At 40.3% G+C, this 20,889-nt stretch overlaps 1 protein-coding gene across 1 annotated transcript in view; it reads left to right on the top strand.

The window, feature by feature from the left end:
* Positions 1–2,722, top strand: part of BTAF1 (B-TFIID TATA-box binding protein associated factor 1) — a 42,962-nt gene extending 40,240 nt beyond the window's left edge. Inside the window, exons 37-38 of the mRNA XM_042862974.1 lie at positions 262–432; positions 1,139–2,722. Coding sequence (XP_042718908.1) covers positions 262–432; positions 1,139–1,285 — 318 coding nt within the window. The 3' untranslated portion in view covers positions 1,286–2,722. The remainder of the gene's footprint in view (positions 1–261; positions 433–1,138) is intronic.
* Positions 2,723–20,889: the final 18,167 nt, after the last annotated feature.

Below are 20,889 nucleotides of genomic sequence, written 5' to 3'. Positions count from 1 at the left end.
CCTTCTGATGCCTGACAGGGAACAAGTGACTAGTTGTTACAGTCTTTACAGTTATGACAAACAGCAAAATTCCTAACTTCCTCAGCACAGATATTGCAGATGCCTCTACTGTGTGCTAGCATAGCCCTGTACTCATTCTTTTCTCTTAACAGCAGTCAAACTTATAAAGTTACCCAAGAGTTAACCAAACTATTTCCCACTTTCTTGAATACTGAAGCTGTTATTTTTTCTTTTAGCTAACTGTTGTTTTTACTCTTTCAGAAACGTGTTGTTAATGTCTATCGCCTGATAACCAGGGGAACTCTAGAGGAGAAGATTATGGGTCTTCAGAAGTTCAAAATGAACATTGCTAACACAGTGATCAGCCAAGAAAATGCAAGCCTACAGAGCATGGGAACAGAACAGCTTCTTGATCTCTTCACTCTTGACAAGGTAAAGGAATGTTTTCTAGAAATAGCTACCAAAGCCAGAGAGAAGCTGGGGAAAAGCTTGGAATTGCAAAACTTCAGATGAACACTTAAAGTGCAATAATGAGTAGCAGGTAACTGAAAGACAGGAGGAAGGCATTTTCCCAAATTAATCATAGAATGGCTTAGGTTGGAAGGGACCTTATAGTTCACTCAGTTCTAACCTCCCTGCCCTGGGCTGGGTTGCCACCCACTAGATCAGGCTGCCCAAGGCCTCATCCTTGCAAGCCTTGAATGTTTCCAGAGATGAGGCATCCACAGTTCCTCTGAATTTTCACCTCTCTCTGAATAAAGACTTTCTGTCTGAAATTTAACTTAAATCTTCCCTCCTTTAGCTTAAAGCCATTCCCCCTTATCCATTCACTATCAGACTGCGTAAAAAAATTGCTTCTCTCCTGCTTATAAGCTCCCATCAAGTATTGGAAGACCACAGCAGGGTCTCCCTGGAGACTTCTCCAAGTTAACCAAGCCCAGCTCCTGTAGCCTTTCTTGATAGGAAAGGTACTCCAGCACTCTAATCTTTGTGGACCTCCTCTGGAATTGCTCCAACACTTCCAATCATCAGAGTTAAAGAATCTTTTTAGGAATAATTTGTAAAGGAAAACTAAGAATGCATGCTTATGATCAGTAAATATTCCTGAAAACATTCTTCTCTCTTATTTTTTTGGAAGGATGGAAAAAATGAAAAACCTGATACCTCTACCTCTTCTGGGAAAGCATCAATGAAATCAGTGCTTGAAAACCTTGGAGAACTATGGGATCAAGAACAGTATGACACTGAATACAGCCTCGAAAACTTTATGCATTCATTAAAGTAACCATCATATTTGTAACACAACTGCTGCTAGTTCACAATTTTTTCTGCTGATATTCAGCAAACTTCAAAGCATATATAGTGAACCTTTAGCTTAATGTGTAAATACTTATTGAAGAATCTTCAAAACGCTGACACTGAGTAGTGTCACCTGTCTCACCGGGGAGTTATTCTGTCTTAAACATTTGCACTGTATAGAATAACTTTAAATGTAAACATTGTGAGGTGGTTTGAATTTTACTTGTTCTGAATGGCTGCAAATTCTTAACTTGGTAGAAGAATAAAACAAAGCAGGTTTTTACAAATGTTATCAAGTGTTATTTCTGTTTGAAATAAGTCCACTATTTCTTTCTGTATCTGTAGTAGTTCTGTACAGTTGTTTCAGTGAATACTTTAGGTTGCTCTGTGTACATTTTTCTTTTAAACACAACTTGCTTTTATCATGTATTAAAAGAATTCAACTTAAACTTTCACTTCAGATCATTTCAGAACTTGTATCACCAGAGGCAAAGCCTAGAAGCCTTGAAAGTACAGAGTAATTAAATGGCACTAGGTATGTGCACCCACCTTTGTATATTGAGTATAAATACACTCTTCAGTCTTTTGACACCATCTTGAGAGAACAGCCAACTTGAACTTTTTAATGTAATGAGTTATACTAACTACAGGTAGTGGTCTATTTGAGGCCATTTTTGCATCCTTTTAGCAGGGGTGTACTTTTTTTAATTTATCTATAAGGCTAGAATATAGCCACTTGGAGAGATGCATGTATTCAGTATGTTTCAATCCTATATATTTTTTTGTAACTAAAAAGAAAATAAATATACAAACATTTTCCAGAAGTAGATTTTACACTGTCTAGGATTTTAAAATCCACGCTAAAGTGACTGTTTACTAAATTGATGCATGATTTAAAGCTTCTTAAAGGAATAGGACAGATTTTTTTCTTTAGGAAAACATATACATAGAAATACCTACATCCAGTTTGAGGGACTTGAATAGTTAAAATCATGTAATAAAGACAGTAAAGGACTTAATAGCAGTGAGTGAGAATAATACGGCTGTACATTTAACAGCTTTTTATAAAAGGGAGGCAGTAGCAAAGGTGCATTTCTAGATGTGCATATGTACCAGTATATGCACTTTTATAAATATTAAATTATAGATAACTTACAGCAGACAGCAGTTGTCTGAAAACAAACAAAAAAAAAATGTATAAATATAAAACCTAAGGTTTGTAGCTTGCTGTGTGCTTAAGCATCAGAGCTTAAAAACCACCAGAGACCTCAACTATGTAAAATAAGATTGTTTTAAAACTATATAAATCAAGACTGTTCTGCAGCATTGGAGATGAATTAATGTCACATTTCAATAGTTATGAACTGCCATACTGTAACTAAATTAGCATTCCATGAAAATAAAACTGGGAATATGTAACTTGTATGTTGTGTACGTGCATGTTTGTTTTTTCTGTACGGATGACTCTTACTGTGGCTGAATAGGCAAAAAAAAAAAGCCAAAACACTAAGGGTTTTGGAAATCATAGCATTATATTCATTTTAACTGAATGCTTCACACACTATTTCTGTTGTGCTCCCAACTCTAATAATTTAAGGAGGAGAGATAGGATAGGGCTTGGTGTTTTATAAGTAGAGAAACTGAATACTAGGTACTTTAAGATAAACTGGTGCAGTAATTTCACGGCAGTGCCCAGAAATAATAAGGTTTTTGGTTCCTTTTTAGTCATAATACTACATGTTTTTCAGCAGGACTTTATTAGTTGCAGTAGAAGTAAACTGGTTCCTGCAGTGTTCTTGTTGGGGGAAAAGACAACAAAAGACTGTAAAATAGTTATTTATCCTCCTGAAGTTGCTATACAATCATAATGCTCTTAACAATGTTTCTCTTGGATGCAATATTAAAAAAAAAAAAAAAGTATAGCATTACCTGGTTTGGACTGCAGAGGGTTCACAGTGTATAAACTGGATTCACAACAAAACTAAAGAAATAGGTTTTTGGAATGCCTCTAACTACACTCCACCTGCTGAATGGGTATACAGCTAGGATAGAATAGAAATAAAAGCTTCAAATATGTTAGCTTCTTAGCACTAAACATTTTGCTCTACAGCTTTTCCCCTGTTGCAGTGTAGTATTTGTTGAAGATGATGCTAACATTCCAAGGTGAGTATGCTCATGATTCAGTTTAAATGAAATTACTTCATGCTTAATCCTTTTTGTCCATCATAGCAGATTTCTATTATTTATAGATAAGCCTGCATTTTGCCTTAAAACTACTAGATTTAAGGACATGCTTAAACTTACTAATATCCTTGATTTCACTACCACTCCATGGTTCTATAAGTTACTTAGGCAGGGAGCACATGGAATCACCAGATGGTTTGGGTTGGAAGTGACCTCAAAGACCTTCCAGTTCCAACCTCCACACCATGGGCAGAATCACCTCCCACTACAGCAGGCTGATGAATCCTCATCAAACCTGGCCTTGAATACTTCCAAGGAATGCGACATCCACAGCTTCTCTGAGCAGACAGTTCTGTGAACACCCTCTGAATAAGGACTGTTGATTTTTGTCTTTCCAAGTAAGGATACTAGTCTCATTGGAAGCCTGGTGTTGTTTTTCTTTTTTTTTTTTTTCCTTTTTTTTTTTTTTAATGCTAAAGCTGCAATAATTATGCAAGACAACAACAGACTAATGCTAAGGTTAAGCCATTTCATAAGCTTCTTGAACACAAAGAGATACAAACATGCAAGTTTACATCTCAGTTTAAGTTGTACCCAGTCAGCACTGCCTCTGCACAAACCAATGCACGTGAACATCGCTTGTAATCCCTTGCTTCACCTATCAGTACCACTGTGCAATTTTAAACAGGTACAGTACTTTAAATACAATTTCAGTAAAATGTAATCTATTGGCAGAGGTTGGAAGAAGTCAAAACTATGAGGCCAATCGTTTAAAACTGAAGTCTCTTAGAAGGATGATTTGTTAATTTTCAGAGTACTGAGTACAAAAACTGGTTTCTGACTCTTCATATCAGGAAATCAAGTTACAAAGATTTCTTTTTTCATTGCTTTTACAGAGGAGGACCAAGGCATAACACTGTAGTATCACTTCATCTCACAAGGGATTTATAAGTGAGAAATTCAGAAACTCTAATGATTGGCAGCAGAAGCAAATGGGGACAGAGGAATACATTGTCAGAGCAAGGCTTGAATTCTTTGGAGTAAAACATTTGGTAAAGACTTGAGGTGACACTTAATACTGACCTTACTAAGCAAGCAGGATTAAGGAGGGACCACATGTGATCATAAGCACAAGGAAGCCAAATGAAATTCAACTTTACCTAGCACAATCCAGGTACAAATAAAATCACAGAATCAACAAGGTTGGAAAAGATCTACAAGATCACCAGTCCAACCATCCACCAATTACCAACAGTTCTCACTAAACCATGTCCCTCAACATGCCCTAATGTTCCTTGAACACTTTGGGTGTCAGTGATTCCACCACCTCCCTGGGCAGCCCATTCCAGCATCTGACCACTCTTTCAGAAAAGCAGTATTTCCTAACATCCAGCCTGAATCTCCCATGGTGCAACTTGAGGCCATTCCCTCTAGTCCTATCACTAGCTACACAAGAGAAGAGTCTGACCCCCAACTCACTACAGCCTCCCTTCTGGTAGTTGCAGAGAGTGATAAGGTCTCCCGTGAGCTTCCTCTTCTCCAGACTGAACAATCCCGGCTCCTTCAGCTGCTCTCCATAAGGTCTGTGCTTCAGACCCCTCACTGGTTTCGTTGCCCTTCTCTGGGCACACGCTCCAGGCCCTCAATGTCTTTCTTGCAGTGAGGGGCCCAAAACTGAACACAGGACTTGAGGTGTGGCCTCACCAGTGCTGAGTACAGGGGGACAATTATTTCCCTGCTTCTGCTGGCAACACTACTTCTGATACAGGCCAGGATGCCATTGGCATTCTTGGCCACCTGGACATACTGCTGGCTCATCTTCAGCTGAGCATCGACCAATGTCCCCAGGTCCATTTCCTCTACACAGTCTTCCAGCCACTCTACCTCAAGCCTGTAGTGTTGCCTGAGGTCATTGTGGCCAAAGTGCAGGAGCCGCTACTTGGTCTTACTGAATCTCATTTCATTGGCTTCAGCCCAGCGATCCAGCCTGTCCAGATCCCTATGTGGGGCCTCCCTATCCCTAGGCAGATCACACTTCCTGCCAATTTGCCATCATCTGCAAAGTTACTGAGGGGGCACTCAATACCCTCATCCAGATCATCAATAAAGATATGGAAGAGGACAGGCCCCAGCACCAACTCCTGGGGAACACCCCTGGTGACCAGTCGCCAGCTGAACTTAGCTCCATTCACCACCACTCTCCGGCCCTCCAGACAGCTCCTTACCCAGCAAAGATATTACAAATAAAATTACAATTGTGGTGTTAACAAAAAAATCATAGTCACACAACTGTGCTACTTGCCTCCATGAAATTGGGAATAAGATGCACTTATCCTGATAATCAACAAGTATATCTACCTCTTACTTCACACTTGAAAATTACATACTTGTATGTAACTTGGAAGTAAAGGGAAGAGAGCTGTCAAGAAAAAAAAAATCTCAAATACTAGTGCAGAAACTTTTTGCAAGGACTATAATTTCTATCAATTCTGATAGATTTTTCTGTTATCAGTTAGACTCCATTGCAGTTCAATGACTCCAGCTGCCTCTCAAAGTGCTAACACTGCCGTGCCAGTCAACTGAGTCAGGTGCCACATTCAGCCACCATCATGCTGAATGAGTCAACTCCCCACACACCACCATAATTCAGAACTGGTGCACCACTGATTGCACTAAAAGCAGCAGCTGAGTGGGACAAGAACCTGCTTTTCAAAATTTGAAGCCTCTGCATAGATGAGCAGTTTGGAATTCTGTGAAAACATAAGCAGATTTGCTGCTTAAACGAACAGGGCTAAGACTCAATTTATATTGACTAAAAAATTGCCACTTGAATTCATTTAGTATATAATTACTAATGTTAATGTTAATGCTCAACTATACCAATTCCTTAAGACTTTAAATAGAAGGAAGGAATAGCCAAAGCAATAGAGTACTCAAAGCCAGGTAACATTAAGAAACTCAAACCTGAATTTAGAAACTTTGTTAGGTTCTTTCTCTCCTTTCTTCCACCAAATCTTTAAAAGGTAACACACTCAAAACTTGTGCTGTTCTCTTAGTGCTACAGCACAAGTGTGGCTAAGAAAACTCAGTGTTCAATGCCTGTTGTTAATTTAGCAAGTCATCAACAAACACATACTTTTACATACGATGACTTGCAGAACTTTGTTCTAAAGTAAAATTCAGGTGCAGATATGTTGAGTTCTAAGATAATTCCATGTGCTAAGGGAAAATTTTTAGTGCTCAGTTTCTTTTTTTATAAATCAGGGGAGGAAGCAGATCTAGGAGAACAGCATATTCATACATTCAAACTCACATACAAAAAGTACAGGAACTATAGGGAAGCAAGGAGAGCAGAAACAGGGGGAAAGGAAGAGCGCTACATTGCACGCTGCCAAAGGACTGTCCCTGAAAAACTAATCTGCCACACAGAAGCTCAGAAATAGCTAAGCTAGCAGAACATGCTGGCCATGTCTTCAGTACCAGGGGACTTTACAGGGCGACGCTATGCTGCTGCCCATACCAATTCTATGCCTGCCAGAAACTTCCCATATGTCAGAGTAATTACACTCCATAGTTTATGCAGAGTGGCTGCTTAGATAGCCCACTAAGAAAACGGGAATTCTCATCAATGTGCCAGCAGCATATGAATCAACTAGTTAGCAGTGCTCTGCTTTTTGCTGTTGTTTCTGCATATCGCTTTGAATAAGTATTATTCCCTCCAGATACACTTAAGTATTCTGACTCCATTTCACGTGACTCATGCTACATTTATGGTGATTTAGTTATCAGTTGCAACTTCCTAGAAATAAAGAATTCAAGTAGCAAGCTGTAACAACAAGCCAAGGGAAGAGCTGACATTGATGTTTCAACATAAAATGCTCTTCCAAGTTAAAAAATATCAGTTGAAACATATACAATCTCTGCCATAGCCAGAGAAGAAGGACGTAAAGAAGACATCAGCACGCTGAAAGCAATACATTCTGATTCCTACCTCTAATCTGTGTTGGAATTAGTTCATTTAAGGAGCAAAACCAAACATCTGACTGTGTAATGTTATGATGTGATGGAAAGTACAGGAATAACAGCAGGATGGCAAAGTTTTTGGTACAACAAATGAGGACAAGCACAGCTAAACAGCAGCCACGATTAGAAAAATGATGGCAAAGAGCTGCTTACCTTTAGAAGGACTCAGGTAGGCAGGGATCTCCAACAAGTATCCTCACTTCCAGTGCCAACCCTTAAATGAGGTGTGGCAAGGACTGGATCCTGGCTCCACCTCTTCCGGTCATTCAGGTACATTGCATGCACCTGAGCTCCTGGCCCTGCCTTCCCACCAGGTGCTCCATCACTGCTTCGAGTTGTCACTTACCATTTCTGCTACTCTCTGAAAATAAGTGTGACTTCAAGGAAAAATTCAAAGCTTTTTCCTTGTTTCTACACACTACCCACATCCTCACTCATTCCAAATTATTGAATGCTGAGGAACACCTGCAGCTGTTCATCCTGGTGCCTCCATCTTGCAAATATCATCACTCACAGAACACAGGTTTGTCAACCAAACTGCAAGTACTGAGGTGCTATTTCCTGCTCCTTTTGGAGCCTTCAATACCTTTACCAGTATGGGTAAAGATAAAGTCCAAATACTACCCACATTCAAGAGCATTATCTTTACAACAGACTGTGCATAGAAGCATTGAGCACAGCAGGCAAACTAATGGTCATCGCCTGCCCACGGGTGTTTGCCACTGTTTGGAATGAATGTAATGCTCACCCCTAGGCTTCTGATCAGTTAAATTATCAGTTCATTTGCAAGCCAGAAAACACAATGTGGCACAGAACTCCAAGTTGGTACTTCTGCTTTCCTTGCTGCCCTTGTAAAAGCTACAAGACGCGATCAGCATTTCAGGCTCTGCACAGCTGGTACAGTCAGCAGCAGTTAATTATTGTTTATAAAATGTAGAACTGTGTGTTCCTGCAGCTACAAGTTACATCACTCTTTGGCTGTGCCCGTTACTTATCAAGGCAACAAATAAAGCAAAACACCCAAAATCACACTGTGATGGTTTACACGGGCTCGTAAGGGGTCAGGGAGCGATGAGGAGGAGCAAAGGACACGAAAAGCAGTTGCCGTCACCTTACCTCTGGGAACCTTCTGCTTCAGCCTTCCCACCTGAGCAGCGACCAGCACGAGGCTTGGGAGAACACACACGCTTAGCGGGCAGATGGCTGCGAAAGCCCAAAATAATAAAAACGATAATAATAAAAAGAACATGAAAGGCCTCAACACAGCGAGCGCGCCCGTACCCCGCCGCCCCCTACAGCTCCAAGTTGCACCACCGCTCTCGGGCGCCCCCTTGGCTGCTCAGAGAAGGGCCGGGCCGGCGCGGGGCAGTTAGGCGGCACGCGCCTTTCCCGCCGAGCCTTCCAGAAGCCGCCGCCGCCTCAGCGCAGCCCTGCGCGCACGGTGATGTTTGTCACGAACGGAACCGCGGCCGTGCGGGCCCGTGGGTTTCCAAAGAGCGGCCTCAAAACTGAGCGCAGGGCGGTTGGACTGTGAATCCTTTCGCCTATCGCTAACGGTGCTGCTTTGCTGCTTGCAGAGCAGTCGGGGAGTAAGGTGCTGTTGCTCTCGTGTGCTAGGACTTGCATCTGTGGCACAGGTTTACTCAAGACGATAAACAGCATTTGTAATTATCGAATGCCTTAATCGGTTTTGGTTTGGCATTTAATCAGCGACAAAAGCTATTTATTACCACATAAACTCTGCAGCAAACGTTATCCTTTAATTAATCTCTGCAGATGACGAAGGCTGGTGATGCAGCCTGTTCCTCACACCGCACTGTTAAGCTCAGGAGCATTCTTGCTGTTTTCTCTTTCGTTTTGTTTTTAGGCAGTCGTCAGCTGGCCCAGTAAAACGCCTTAGGGCAGGGAGCAGAGACTGAGCAGCACGGGATTATTCACAGCTGAGAAACGGGAGATGAGTGAAAGTTAAACCCTAATTTGGCTGCCATGGAAATGGGAAGGGCTATCAGGGCAGCGTGTGGCTGTGGCACTGACCCATGCTGCAGACTCGTTAAAAGATGGGGGGCAGCTGCTAATTACTTATTTGAGGCTGAGGACACAATAACACCAGTAGGTCTCTCCAATGAAGGATTCTGCTGAATGTTTGCTCTTGTGTTGTGACTTTGTACACTGGCATTTACAGAAGTTCAAAGCAGCTGAGAAGCACCAAGGTCTCTCTATAACAATTCCATACCTTACAGTATTCACTGGAATGTTTTGTAGTATAGATAGAAGTTTTCTTACACTGCTGGCACAGACTTCTGCTGTTTCCTCATAGTCCAACCCATTCCTCTGCCAGAATCTGACATCAATTTTAAAATTAAGCAAAGAAGAAACAAAATATTAGACCTTGAGTTCTCAACATTTTCTTTGGGATTTTGAGGACTAGAAGCATATCTGGAAAAGTGGATACCTTGTATAAACCTGAAGATGTTATTGGAGAGCATTTTGGGGGTGGTGGGGCAAGGAAAAAATCTCCGAAACATTTGGGAGTTGGCAGAAATGAGTTCTACCTTATTGTTTCCTATGGATGACTGATAAAAATTCTTGTGGAATTACTTGTTTGGAAATGCGATATCAAGGAAGAAGTTACTTTTGTATACTTAGCCAGCTTAGTAGCAAAAAGCTGTTACAATCACGTAACCAGGCAGATCTCTGCAGACCTACAGCAAATGTTTCATCAAATGTGAATTCTATTTTAGGAGGCATCTACCAGCACAGGGCACAGACTTTGTAAGTAAGGTTGTATAAATGTGATAGAAAACACAAAATACTGGAAGGGAGTTGTGTCTAAAACTTGTTGTAACAAACTTCCCAATCAGCAAAAAGATTCAAAAGTAAATCCTGAAAACAAACAAGCAAAACAAACCTTACTGTGTTTGGGAAATGGGAAAAGAAAAAGAGAAAAGTAGAAAAAGATACTGTCTCTTATGTCTTTACTTCTAATTTCTTCTCCTCGTTTGAGGAAACCTCGACTTTGTGCTAATGGAAGGACCCATCTGCTAGGGAATTTACATCTCCTGTGGCAGGTGTTAATTGTGGTGAGACTAAAGAGCAGTTCCACTGCAGTGCCTCTTTTTCTGCATTGGTAAGTGGTAGCACAGGAAGGACTCAAATTATAACATGTTATGTTTTCAGAGATGTGTTGAAAATGCCAACCCAATAATTACATTTTCTAAAGTAGTCCTTGTGTGCTGTGTTACTGCTGGAGGCATTCCACATTTACTAAATGATGGGTTCCTGCAGTCTGACTTTCTGACATAAGTAGGAAAAAAAATGAAGTAGGTGGATTCTGTTAAAATAAAACTTTGGAAGCTAGACAGGCTGAAATTGTGCCTCCCAGGAGGAGGAGGAGTGCTGAGGTGATACAGTGATTGGTGGTACAGTTTTCAGCCTTCTGTAATGAGTAATGGAAAGTAGGAAAACCAATACAGGGCTTGGGAAAAGCAGGTCTCTGCAAGGATGAGTCCTGTGATTGTTCAGTTTCTTTGTTCACCGGAACAAGTATAGAGGTAGTTTTACTCAAAACAATAGTGCCCTGCTGTATGTCATCCACAGCTTATTAAAAAGGAAAAGAAGAATAAAAAACTTGACATGAGATTTCAGAATTCGTTGAGAGTTAAGGCAGGTAACCAAGTTACTCAGTTCTAATTCAATATACAGGTTGGTCTCTCACCAAGCACGACTTGTTTTCTGGACATGTAATAGTAATGTTCTTGTATGCCTCTTAGCTTTTCCTTTCTGCATAGTTCGGTACTTCGTCTTACCTGAGCAAAAGCTGAATTAAAAAAGAAGTGCTACTGTTATAATATGAACTGTAATATGTAACAATGCATATAATAATATATACAGTAATTACCTACAGCTTCTTTAAAAATCTATTCTTGATTTTCTAGTGGGTACAGAAACAATACAAACAGAAAGGTTATTGTTATCCCCGAATTACATCACTTGATTCTGTCAGGCTTCTTTTCAGTCTAAATGGAGAATATCCCTATTATTTCACAAGCATGACAGCATCCTGCCTAGTGGGTTGAAGAAATGATAATGCATTCTTATGGCCATTTGTCCTACTGGATAGCAGCCTTATTAGCTCTTTTTCTAAGAATAAAGCCAATGAAGAATAGTAAATGCAGGAGTTGGAGATGCATCCTTTAGATTTTGATTCATCAACTGCACTACTAAGAAAAGTCTGTTGTCATTTTTCAGATGGAGTGGTTGGATCAGAGCAACTTGAAGAACAGGAGCAATCCAGCAGTGACCTCATCATATATATACCTTAGGACTTGGGCAGATAAAATGAAGCACAGAGATACTTGAGCAGTCTTCCCAGACCAGCCTCACTATAAAACCCCGTGCAAGCAGCAAACTGAAGGTAAAGTCTCTTCCCGAGTACTACCAGCAGGGGGCATTTTCTCCAGCAGCTCTAGTAACAGCAGCATGATGAAGAGGCAGACAAAGGCGATACTGTTATTCATGCTTTATTTGGTACAAACAATGCATTTTAATCTGCCTGCCAGAAATCAAGCCCGATTGAGTCATAACTGTTGTGAGCTTGGATGCCTGAATTGTTCCTCATGTCTGAGCTAGCCTTTTCTTCCTGTTTCTGCCAATCTGATTTGCAATCCAAAGGGATTTGTAGTGTTAACATAAGTACATTGAATAGGTTTTGACTAATTCAGTCTCGGTTGAAAATGAGTGTGTATGTAATGGGATATTTCTGAGAAGAACCCTCTTGTATTGTGCACTTCTGAGTACGAGGTTTGTTTGAATGCTGCCATAGTCTTAATTGAACATCATAGCCGTGTCTTTGAAGCAGTGATCTAATAAAATCTAATGCTGAGGATAGGGAGCCAGTTACATGTGAAACAAGCACAATCTCTCAAACTGGCCCAGTCACTCCAACAAGGATCAGGCTTTCAACCTCAGATTTTTAAACAGTTGGAAAGAACCAATATTTTAAAGTCCTTGTTGTTGTCAAGTGTCAGAATTAATAGACACCAATAAATGTTTTCTACAGTGGAAACAGAGGTAGGAGCTGATTGTGCTGAGTTAGCTTGTAACAATGACCTGTATGGTCTTTTATTTTCAGTCCTTTCATTCCTCTTATGTGATATGTTTGGTTTGCCTAATTAGACTGAAAGCACTTCAGGGTAGGATCTGTGTCTGTGTTCTATGTAATTCCAAGTCAACAGAACTCTGCTTTGTACCGAGGTCTTTATACAATGATAAAACAGAACTATTTTCAAGAACAATTAGTGACACAAGCTTTGAGTGGGAAGTCATAGCCTGGCCTGAGAAGGAGGAATTCTTACTGCTCTTCCCTATCTGCTAATTAATATTTTCTTCAAAATGAAGAAACTAAAGTTTTTGCAAATGTTATAAATATTCAAAACGTTTGTGTGGTTCGGGCAGACTGAAGCACATAGATAGCGAGCAGTTCAGTTACATCTATTTGAAAATCAGATCAGCTTTCTGAATACCTATGCACTTCAACAGAACCATAGGAGTTGGTACACACTAGGTTAGTGGTTCTTTGACCTCGCTATGCCAGAGCAAACCATCGGCCCCAGTTTGGCAATGACTTCAGTGTGTGTATAATTTTAAGTACATAAGTAATTCCAGCCAGTCAGGCAGGCTTGTATTTAAGTGCATTGCTGACTAGGGGATTTCTGGCTCCTATAGCTGTTCAGATCGTGGCTCCCAGAAGTCTTTCACCAAATTTAACAGCATTTCTTCTTTACTCCCTTGTGGTAGAAAGGTGGTAGCCTACTTTGCTGTCTAATCACAGGCAGAAAATCTGCTTCAGCTGTGAGAATCTATCACTTATGCATTGCATAGATAATTTAATGGGGATAAACACCCTAGAGGTAACTAAGAGGCTAAGCAGTGTATACTGCTAAAGCTGAAACACAGGTCAACATAGCTAGTTGGCAGAGAGTTTACACAAGCTTTTCTAAATTTGGGTGCATTTTTCCACAAGGTTCAGAAGCAGACAGAGCTCAAAGTGGGCAATGCAAAGATGTGTTAGAAGTTGAAGGGTCCTTTCCAACCCAAAGCATTCTATAATTCTAAATGGAATTGCTTTTGCATGTGGATTGGGAAAAAGATATGTGCTCCCCTAAGAATTAGTACAGTAAATAGAGCTACATCAGCTCCATTATAAATAAGAGATAAATAGAGCCCAGGACTGCAAAGGAGAAGGTACAGCAGCTTAACTCCTCAGGGAAAGGAAGGACTGTTTGGGACAATGGTAGGTAGGGAAATGTATTTGTGTCTTTGGGTTCCTTGTCTTGAATTTTTAAAAATCTGTCCTTTGCTATACTGCACACTAAGCTAGATGAGTGAGGGAGTTTCTCCCTTCCTCTGAGCAGTGATGCATCAGATCATTTATTTTTAATCACTTGTGCTAGGAAATGTCTACAAGCCATCTTCCACCCCGTCCTTGACTGTGGAAGAATCAGCCTATAAAAGGGAGAAATTACTGCATTCTGGTGCAGGCCCTCCCTTGTATTTTAATGACATCTATCCCTTGAAGAACAGATTGTCCAGCCTGGCCCAGGTCACAGTGGAAGAATGGCAAAACTAACAATAAGCTTGCTATTCCTAAGAAGCTGTGCTTTCGCTGTTTACCTAACAAAAGTGCATTATGCAAACTTACTTGCATTTTCATTAAATATATATTTCATTCCTTCTTGTTTTGAAATGTGCTTTGCCCATACCATTGAGGTTCTGGGACAAGAGCCCACTTTTACAACAATCCTGTGCAGTGCTAGGTTTTCCAAGCCACAGACCCTGCGTGCTTCTGGAAAGAAAGAAATTATATAAAATTATTTCTTGTCTTCTGGGACTTCTAATTTACTCCAGCATCATCCTTCTATGGGGCAAGTTGCTCCACATTTGACAAAACAGAATTTCTTTCACATCTTGCTTAAGAATTTGAGACTGGTAACTCTTTGAAGTGGGACATGGAATTACAAGGGTCACTGGCAGATCTGTGCAGACAACTCTACGTGTGTAAAGAATCGCATGGGCCTTTCAGTTTTCTGTAACTATAGAAGGCACCTTCAAATCAGTGGTGATCTGCCTAGATAAGCTCCTTATAACCTCAGGCATCACCCTCCTGCTACATGCTAGCCAGCTTTGTCACTCTTTCCTAGCTCTAGGCCATATTTTCAGCACTTCCTTCAGGAAGCAGGAAAAGCCATGCACAGCTGAGGAACATTGTCAGCTGCTGTTGGTCTTCTCTGTTATAAAATCCGCAGCTGCTCCCAGATGCAGCCCACACATCTCTTGCAAAACAGCAAGAAGTGGGATGCAGTTTATGGCAGGTTTTCATGGCTCCTGTAGGAGAAATGGGAGCATGTAGCTCTGGGTTTTACCAGGCAGTGCAGCCTGATACTGCCCTCTTTCTCTGCTCAGCTGTGCAGTCCTGCAGTTAAGCCTTCTGTTCACTCTTCAGAGTTAGATCAGGGTGATCTGAATGGAGGGGTGAAAGAGTCTGGGGCATGGCTGAGACACTGCTCATGGGGAGGGGTTGGATTGAGAGGTGACACCAGTTGCCTTCTGATACCTCAGAAAGGAGATCATGTTCTTCACATCCAGAAAGAAATAGCGTCTTTGCTGGTTGCCTTGTCTCACTGCCAGGATGAATCTATAACTAGTGAATGGCTTAGTAATAGGAGTTGCAGAAGGGCCCCGGGAGTCCAAGCAGGTGGTACAGCTAGTGATGACAGGCTCAGTCTGCGAGAACAGCATGTGTGCTGGAGATAGCCAGGGAGAACTCCTTTTAGCAGGAGCTGGGCAGGCTCGCTGTCACATGGCACTGGCTCAGCAGTACAGCCTGAGCTCAGGGACAAAGTCTTCTGAACTTGCAAATTGAAGCAGACTGTACAGCGTATTGACTACCTTTCCTGGATGTCTTCTCACAGCTGTTTCCCATCAAATGGGAGAACAAAACCCTCCAGACTTCTTAATCCGACAATGCCTTTGAGATTGGCACAAAAACTGGGCATAGATTGTTTGAATACTTGATACGAAGTGCTCTCTTCTTGCTAATGCTATTTCTGTTACACTCTTCCTTCAGAGTGTGATTTAAGAGGACTCTGATAGAAAGGCACTGCCGCTTGCTGACTCTGCAGTAGCTTCTGCGGCATTATGAATGCAGCTTAATTCCCCCGTGAAAAGATCTGACACAGCCAATCCCCATGAACTCTTCACTCTTGACAGGAGCACAAGTGGAGAGGTTGATTCATAGTAGTCAAGAAATTGGGATTAAAAGCGGACAGGCTTAGCCCAAACTGTTTTGCTTAGTGGCTGTCACTGCAGCTTATAATATACAACTTAATTACTAGAGAACATCATTTCTGCAAGTGAAAGCAGTTTCCAGAGCAGAGAAGCTGCTATAAATATAGTTCTAAATTCTACTTAAATACAGGAGTTGAAACACTATGCAAAAGAGCAAAAGTGCTGTCTTGTTTTTGGCAACACTTCTCAATACTAAGGCCATTGTCACCCACCTGATCTCATGTGTCATCCAGAAATATGAAATGAGGATCAAGACAGAAGGTATTTTCTCTTAAATCCTCTTTCTTCAGCAATGGCATCTTTGGTTTAGGGCATATGAAAAGATGTTTCTATAAACAGTCCTATTTTATATCTTAGATACTGTGTTAACAGAAGGCAAAACTGCAGGAAACTCATCTTTCCCCTTGCTCTTAACTCTTTATACTGCATACATGCTGTACAGTGGAGCTCAGGCTCATAGTATGGTTGTGAATGGGGGGTGGTGTTTGTTTTTTGTCATTCTGGCTACTTGGTCTACATTAAAATTTTTTTCATAATAGTAATTGAAATAGTATGACTGATGGAATTTTAGCACTGGATTTTCTTGGGTTTTTCCAGATGTTACATTCCTGTCAGTGTTTAAAAAGCATTTGAACAATGCACTTACTGAAGTTCTTGAAATTATGGTTAGCCCTAAAGTGGTTGGGCAACAGGACTCACTGATCTTTGTAGGTCCCTTCCAAATGAACTGTTTCCATTCAGCTGACTGATGACTGGGAAAATGTGTCCTAACACAGCAACTGTGGACTTTCACTTTTTTTTTTTAATCAGAGAGAGCAAGACTGCTAAAAGTTTGTCATTTCTACATTGTATGTGCTGTGGGGATTACTGCTTTCATTGCACAACTACAAAGTAATGGTCATTCTCTGCCTACAAACTGTTAACAGGAAAATACTACAGCGTTCCAGCTCTGGATTTGCTTTTTTATCCTTTTTTGGTTTATGCATGTGGTGTGAGTTATCATTTGTTTCATATTTTATCTCACTGTGTGAGGTTTCTTCAGCATTTTGAGGCCTTACTGTCATTTTCCTGTGTAGCAGATCTTTTTTCAGTGCTTTTTGGAGTGTTTTGTTTCTGCTCTGGTCAACCAATGGTACTTATCATCTTTGAATAAAAGAACACAATACACAAGTTTTAGCAGATAAACAAATCTACAAGAAATGAAAAAAAAAAAAAAAAAAAAGTCAAGGTCACAAAGCTGAATCTGTGGAATTACGTAGCATTAAGAAGTTGAATGTCACTGTGGCCAATTGTTTAGACTGTGGGCACCAGGGTGTAATGCATGCCTCTGAGTTTTAGGCACCTGTACAGTAAATGTGGTGTAGAATTACCCAAAGCAGCTCAAACAGTAGAAGAAAGATGCTTTAGTACTGGCTAGTCTGGTTACTTTTCATTGTAAAATATCAGAGTTTTGTGCTCTTGACTGGCTCACACTGCTTGAGACTGGAGAAGGGCTCTTGCTTTCTGCTGTTGCATCCAACCAAGAATGTTTGTATTCAAACCAAGGCTCTCTGGGCTGAGAGGGTGAAGGTGCAGAAATAAGTCAGTAATTGAAAGATTTAGGTGCTTGTGGGGGTCAGAGGGACAGAGGGTCTCTTGGTTGTGGTTTCAGCCCTATTTCTGAGTTACATAATATCTGTTATAATGGCTGTTAAACACTTCTACTTATTTCTGCCAGACTGATTTTTTTCTAGATAAAATGTTGATTAAAATGGAGAAAAACTGGAGTGCTTAACCTTTTCCCATTCCTCCTCACCTCAGCTTTGCTAGTATGCACCTGCAGGTCATTAGGTGCAATGAAGTAAATGAACCGGCCGGTAGAAATCGATGTAGGCATTTCCTAAGATAGAACATGTTTAGATAGACTGTAACATAAATTATCAAGAATAATATAGTTACTTGTTTTAAAATCCATTTCCCTGGGAGAATGTACAGCAGGTCTCTCTGTGTGCTCATGCTGCTTAGATATTGTTTGTTTGGATCACGAGGAAAGCAGCTTACGGCTTCTAAGAGCTAAGCTTTCCCTTTTCTACAGGTCTGTGCTTTTGGTTTGCTGCCTTGATTAAGAAAAGCTTTGCTGGTTTAGCTTAGAAGGGTACCTAACCAGGCTTAGTACACAAGCTTCAGTAGTCATACAGGTAGTTGCTTCAGTTTAAACCTAACAAGAATAACACATACAAACAAGAAGCAGGAGGGGTCATGCAGTTTTCTATACTTTTGAAGTCCGTTGATTTAAATTAGTGAGAGCATTTTTATTATGAGCATTGCATTGTCTGAGTCAAATGCTATCAATTGAAGAGGGAAAACTGACGGTATTAGTACCTCACCAGTAGCATGGGATGTCCTATTAGTAATGCAGTAGTGAAGGACTGGGAATTAAATTTCCAGAGAGGCTGCTGCAATTCTTCCAGCAACTTTTTCTGTAGTAGAGAATGGGAATAAAACTAAATTTGGTTTTGTCCAGAAGAATTTGAAGTGCGCTGCTTACATAGGAACTCTATAGCTAGAGGCTGCAACACAGCAGCTTAACACACATTAACTGGAAGCTATTTGTAAGAGCTTCCTTCTCAAATTTAACTACGAAGTAACCAGAAATCTGTAAGTTTTCATACATTTATTTACTAGAATTCCTATTACAGATCACTGCCTTCTAAAAACACTTTTGGAAGAGCAGTCGGCAGACTGTTCTCCTTAGAGCTGTACTCATTCACTACCTGTTTCAAAACAAGTCAGTGCCTGAACATTATTTGCTCTCTAGCATCCGAGCTTTCTGCTTTCATGTATGTAAGTTACTGTGCTTAACAGTAACTTACTGTTGGTAATGGTGGTAATGTTAGGATAAAACAACATATTGCAAAGTCGCAAGGCTCTGCACGCTAAGGGAGTGTGCACAACACTTGTTTGGCGAACACTGCCTCATAAGCTTCTCATATACTTTCCAAATGGGCACTTAATTTATAGCATTGGAGTCACTCTGTAATTTCTAGTGCAGATCGTTCCAGCAGGGTTGTTGAGCTGTTTTTGTGCAGACACAAAAGAAAGCAGTGATATAAAACACACATAATTCGTGTGGTGTCTCCTCTCACCCCAACATAGCAGAAGTCACAGTTTTTTCATGGAAGCATTCTGTGTTGTTCCAAACAGCCATGTTGCTGAGTCGATTGTCTCCTATTCTTAGCATAGAAACCATTAGCAACTAATATTGTAGTGCTTCTTTCTCATTTTTTAATCAATCGGTCCAATATTTAGCTTGCAGCTATCATTAAACTGCCAATTAGAAAGCACTATCTAAGGTAGGTGGCAACTGTTAAATTCAGAAAAGGTAATTGAAAAGGCACTCAATACTGTTGTAAGTGGACCATGTAGTCACAAAGTAATTGGGAAATGTGCATGTGTAAGTGTATGTGGGAAGTGAGTACTGTGTGTATGCGCTGAGCCTTATCTGGTATAAAGTTGTACAATAGGTAGAGGATTTGGTGTTTGGGTTTTTTTGTAGCTTGTTTGCATTCCCATAATACATACCCCAAGATTTCCTTAGCATATGCAAAGGATGACAAGTGTCAGTACTTCATACAACTATATTTAATAAGTTATTACAGAAAAAAATAAAGTCCAAACTACAAAGTTTAAGCAGTTGTAAGCAATAGCAGCATTAAGCTCCATGTTTAGTCACAGTACTGCAGTTCCATACAAGCATTAGTCCAAGCCAGAAAGGAAGAAGCCTTGTTAGAATTACTAGCAAAACAATCTAAGAGAACATGTAATAAAAGATACAGTACATTTAAAATTAGTTGAAAAACAAGTACAGAGATCTTAGCTGTGAATGCGCTAAAAGTTATGTCCATTACTTTGACAGTAAAAGTACAAATATCTAATACTTTATACCCCAACAGAACTACATCCAGGAAAAAAAAATAATAAAAGGAATTAAACAAAATGACCTCTTATTAGCACCCTCGTTTTTTACTTACTGCTAAACTTTTTCTCATTTATATTTGAGTGTACCAGAATTATGTGAGCAATGTGATTTCTGACCAGCTACCCATATGGGGTACAGACAGTAGTGTCACTAACATGAATATAAAATACTCTGTGGTATGACTGAACACTATAGCAGCAGAGATAAGAAGTTTGTTTAAAAAGGAAAAAGAGAGAAAAGGAAAGGAAGGGAAAGAAAAAGGGTTTAGCTGACATCATACAAACTAGCGTAAAAGCAACTACATACAAGCCAGATTAAACGAAAGAGACATTTCTACATATCTGTGACTAATCTTTCACTCATACCTTGCAAGTAGAGATGTCACAATACTGAAATATTAACATGGGAGCTTTTCCCAGTTAAGCGCCATTCTTTTTTTTTCTTTTTTTCTTTTTTTTTTTAAAACTACTCTAACAGTGAAATCAGCAAAGTTATTTGCTAACTGCATATTTGCAATACAATTTGTTTTAGCCCATGCCTTGCTAGCAGGCTATAAAATACAAGCATGTAGGCAGAAGTATAAGCATAAACTTTGTACCACTTAGCAGGAATTATTTATTCCCTCTTCATTCCTTAATCTCCTTTGTTTTCAATTTGCGTACATTCCAACCAGTAGTACCTAATTTGAGTCTAAATTTTACTTCACTATTTGATCTAGTCTATACATTACTTACAGAACTGAACACACAGAGGATACACGATAGACCGACTCCGGACAGCTTCTTTCCACAAGTTATGGATGAGCCACTCTAACACTGGCGTAAGTTAGTCTAAAAGGCCATCAATAACTCGTTGAAGTAGTTGTTTTGTCCAGAGAATGTCACTGTATGCCCTGTTTACGCAACACCAGTTTCAGTCTGGATTGGTTTAGGTGACAGAACAGTCACTGGCATCGGGAAGGGGTTTCTCCTGGCTGCATAAGAAAACAAAGGTGATGTAAATGGAGGTGAAGTGATGGGTGTTTTGATGTTGCATTTGGTATTGCCAATACAAAAGAAAAAAAAGGACGAAGACACAGG

Source organism: Lagopus leucura, unplaced genomic scaffold, assembly GCF_019238085.1.
Source record: "Lagopus leucura isolate 7727_CA_CO unplaced genomic scaffold, USGS_WTPT01 Super-Scaffold_739, whole genome shotgun sequence".
Taxonomy (NCBI): domain Eukaryota; kingdom Metazoa; phylum Chordata; class Aves; order Galliformes; family Phasianidae; genus Lagopus; species Lagopus leucura.
The sequence above is the reverse complement of the archived record's forward strand: the minus strand, read 5'-3'. Positions and strand labels throughout refer to the sequence as shown.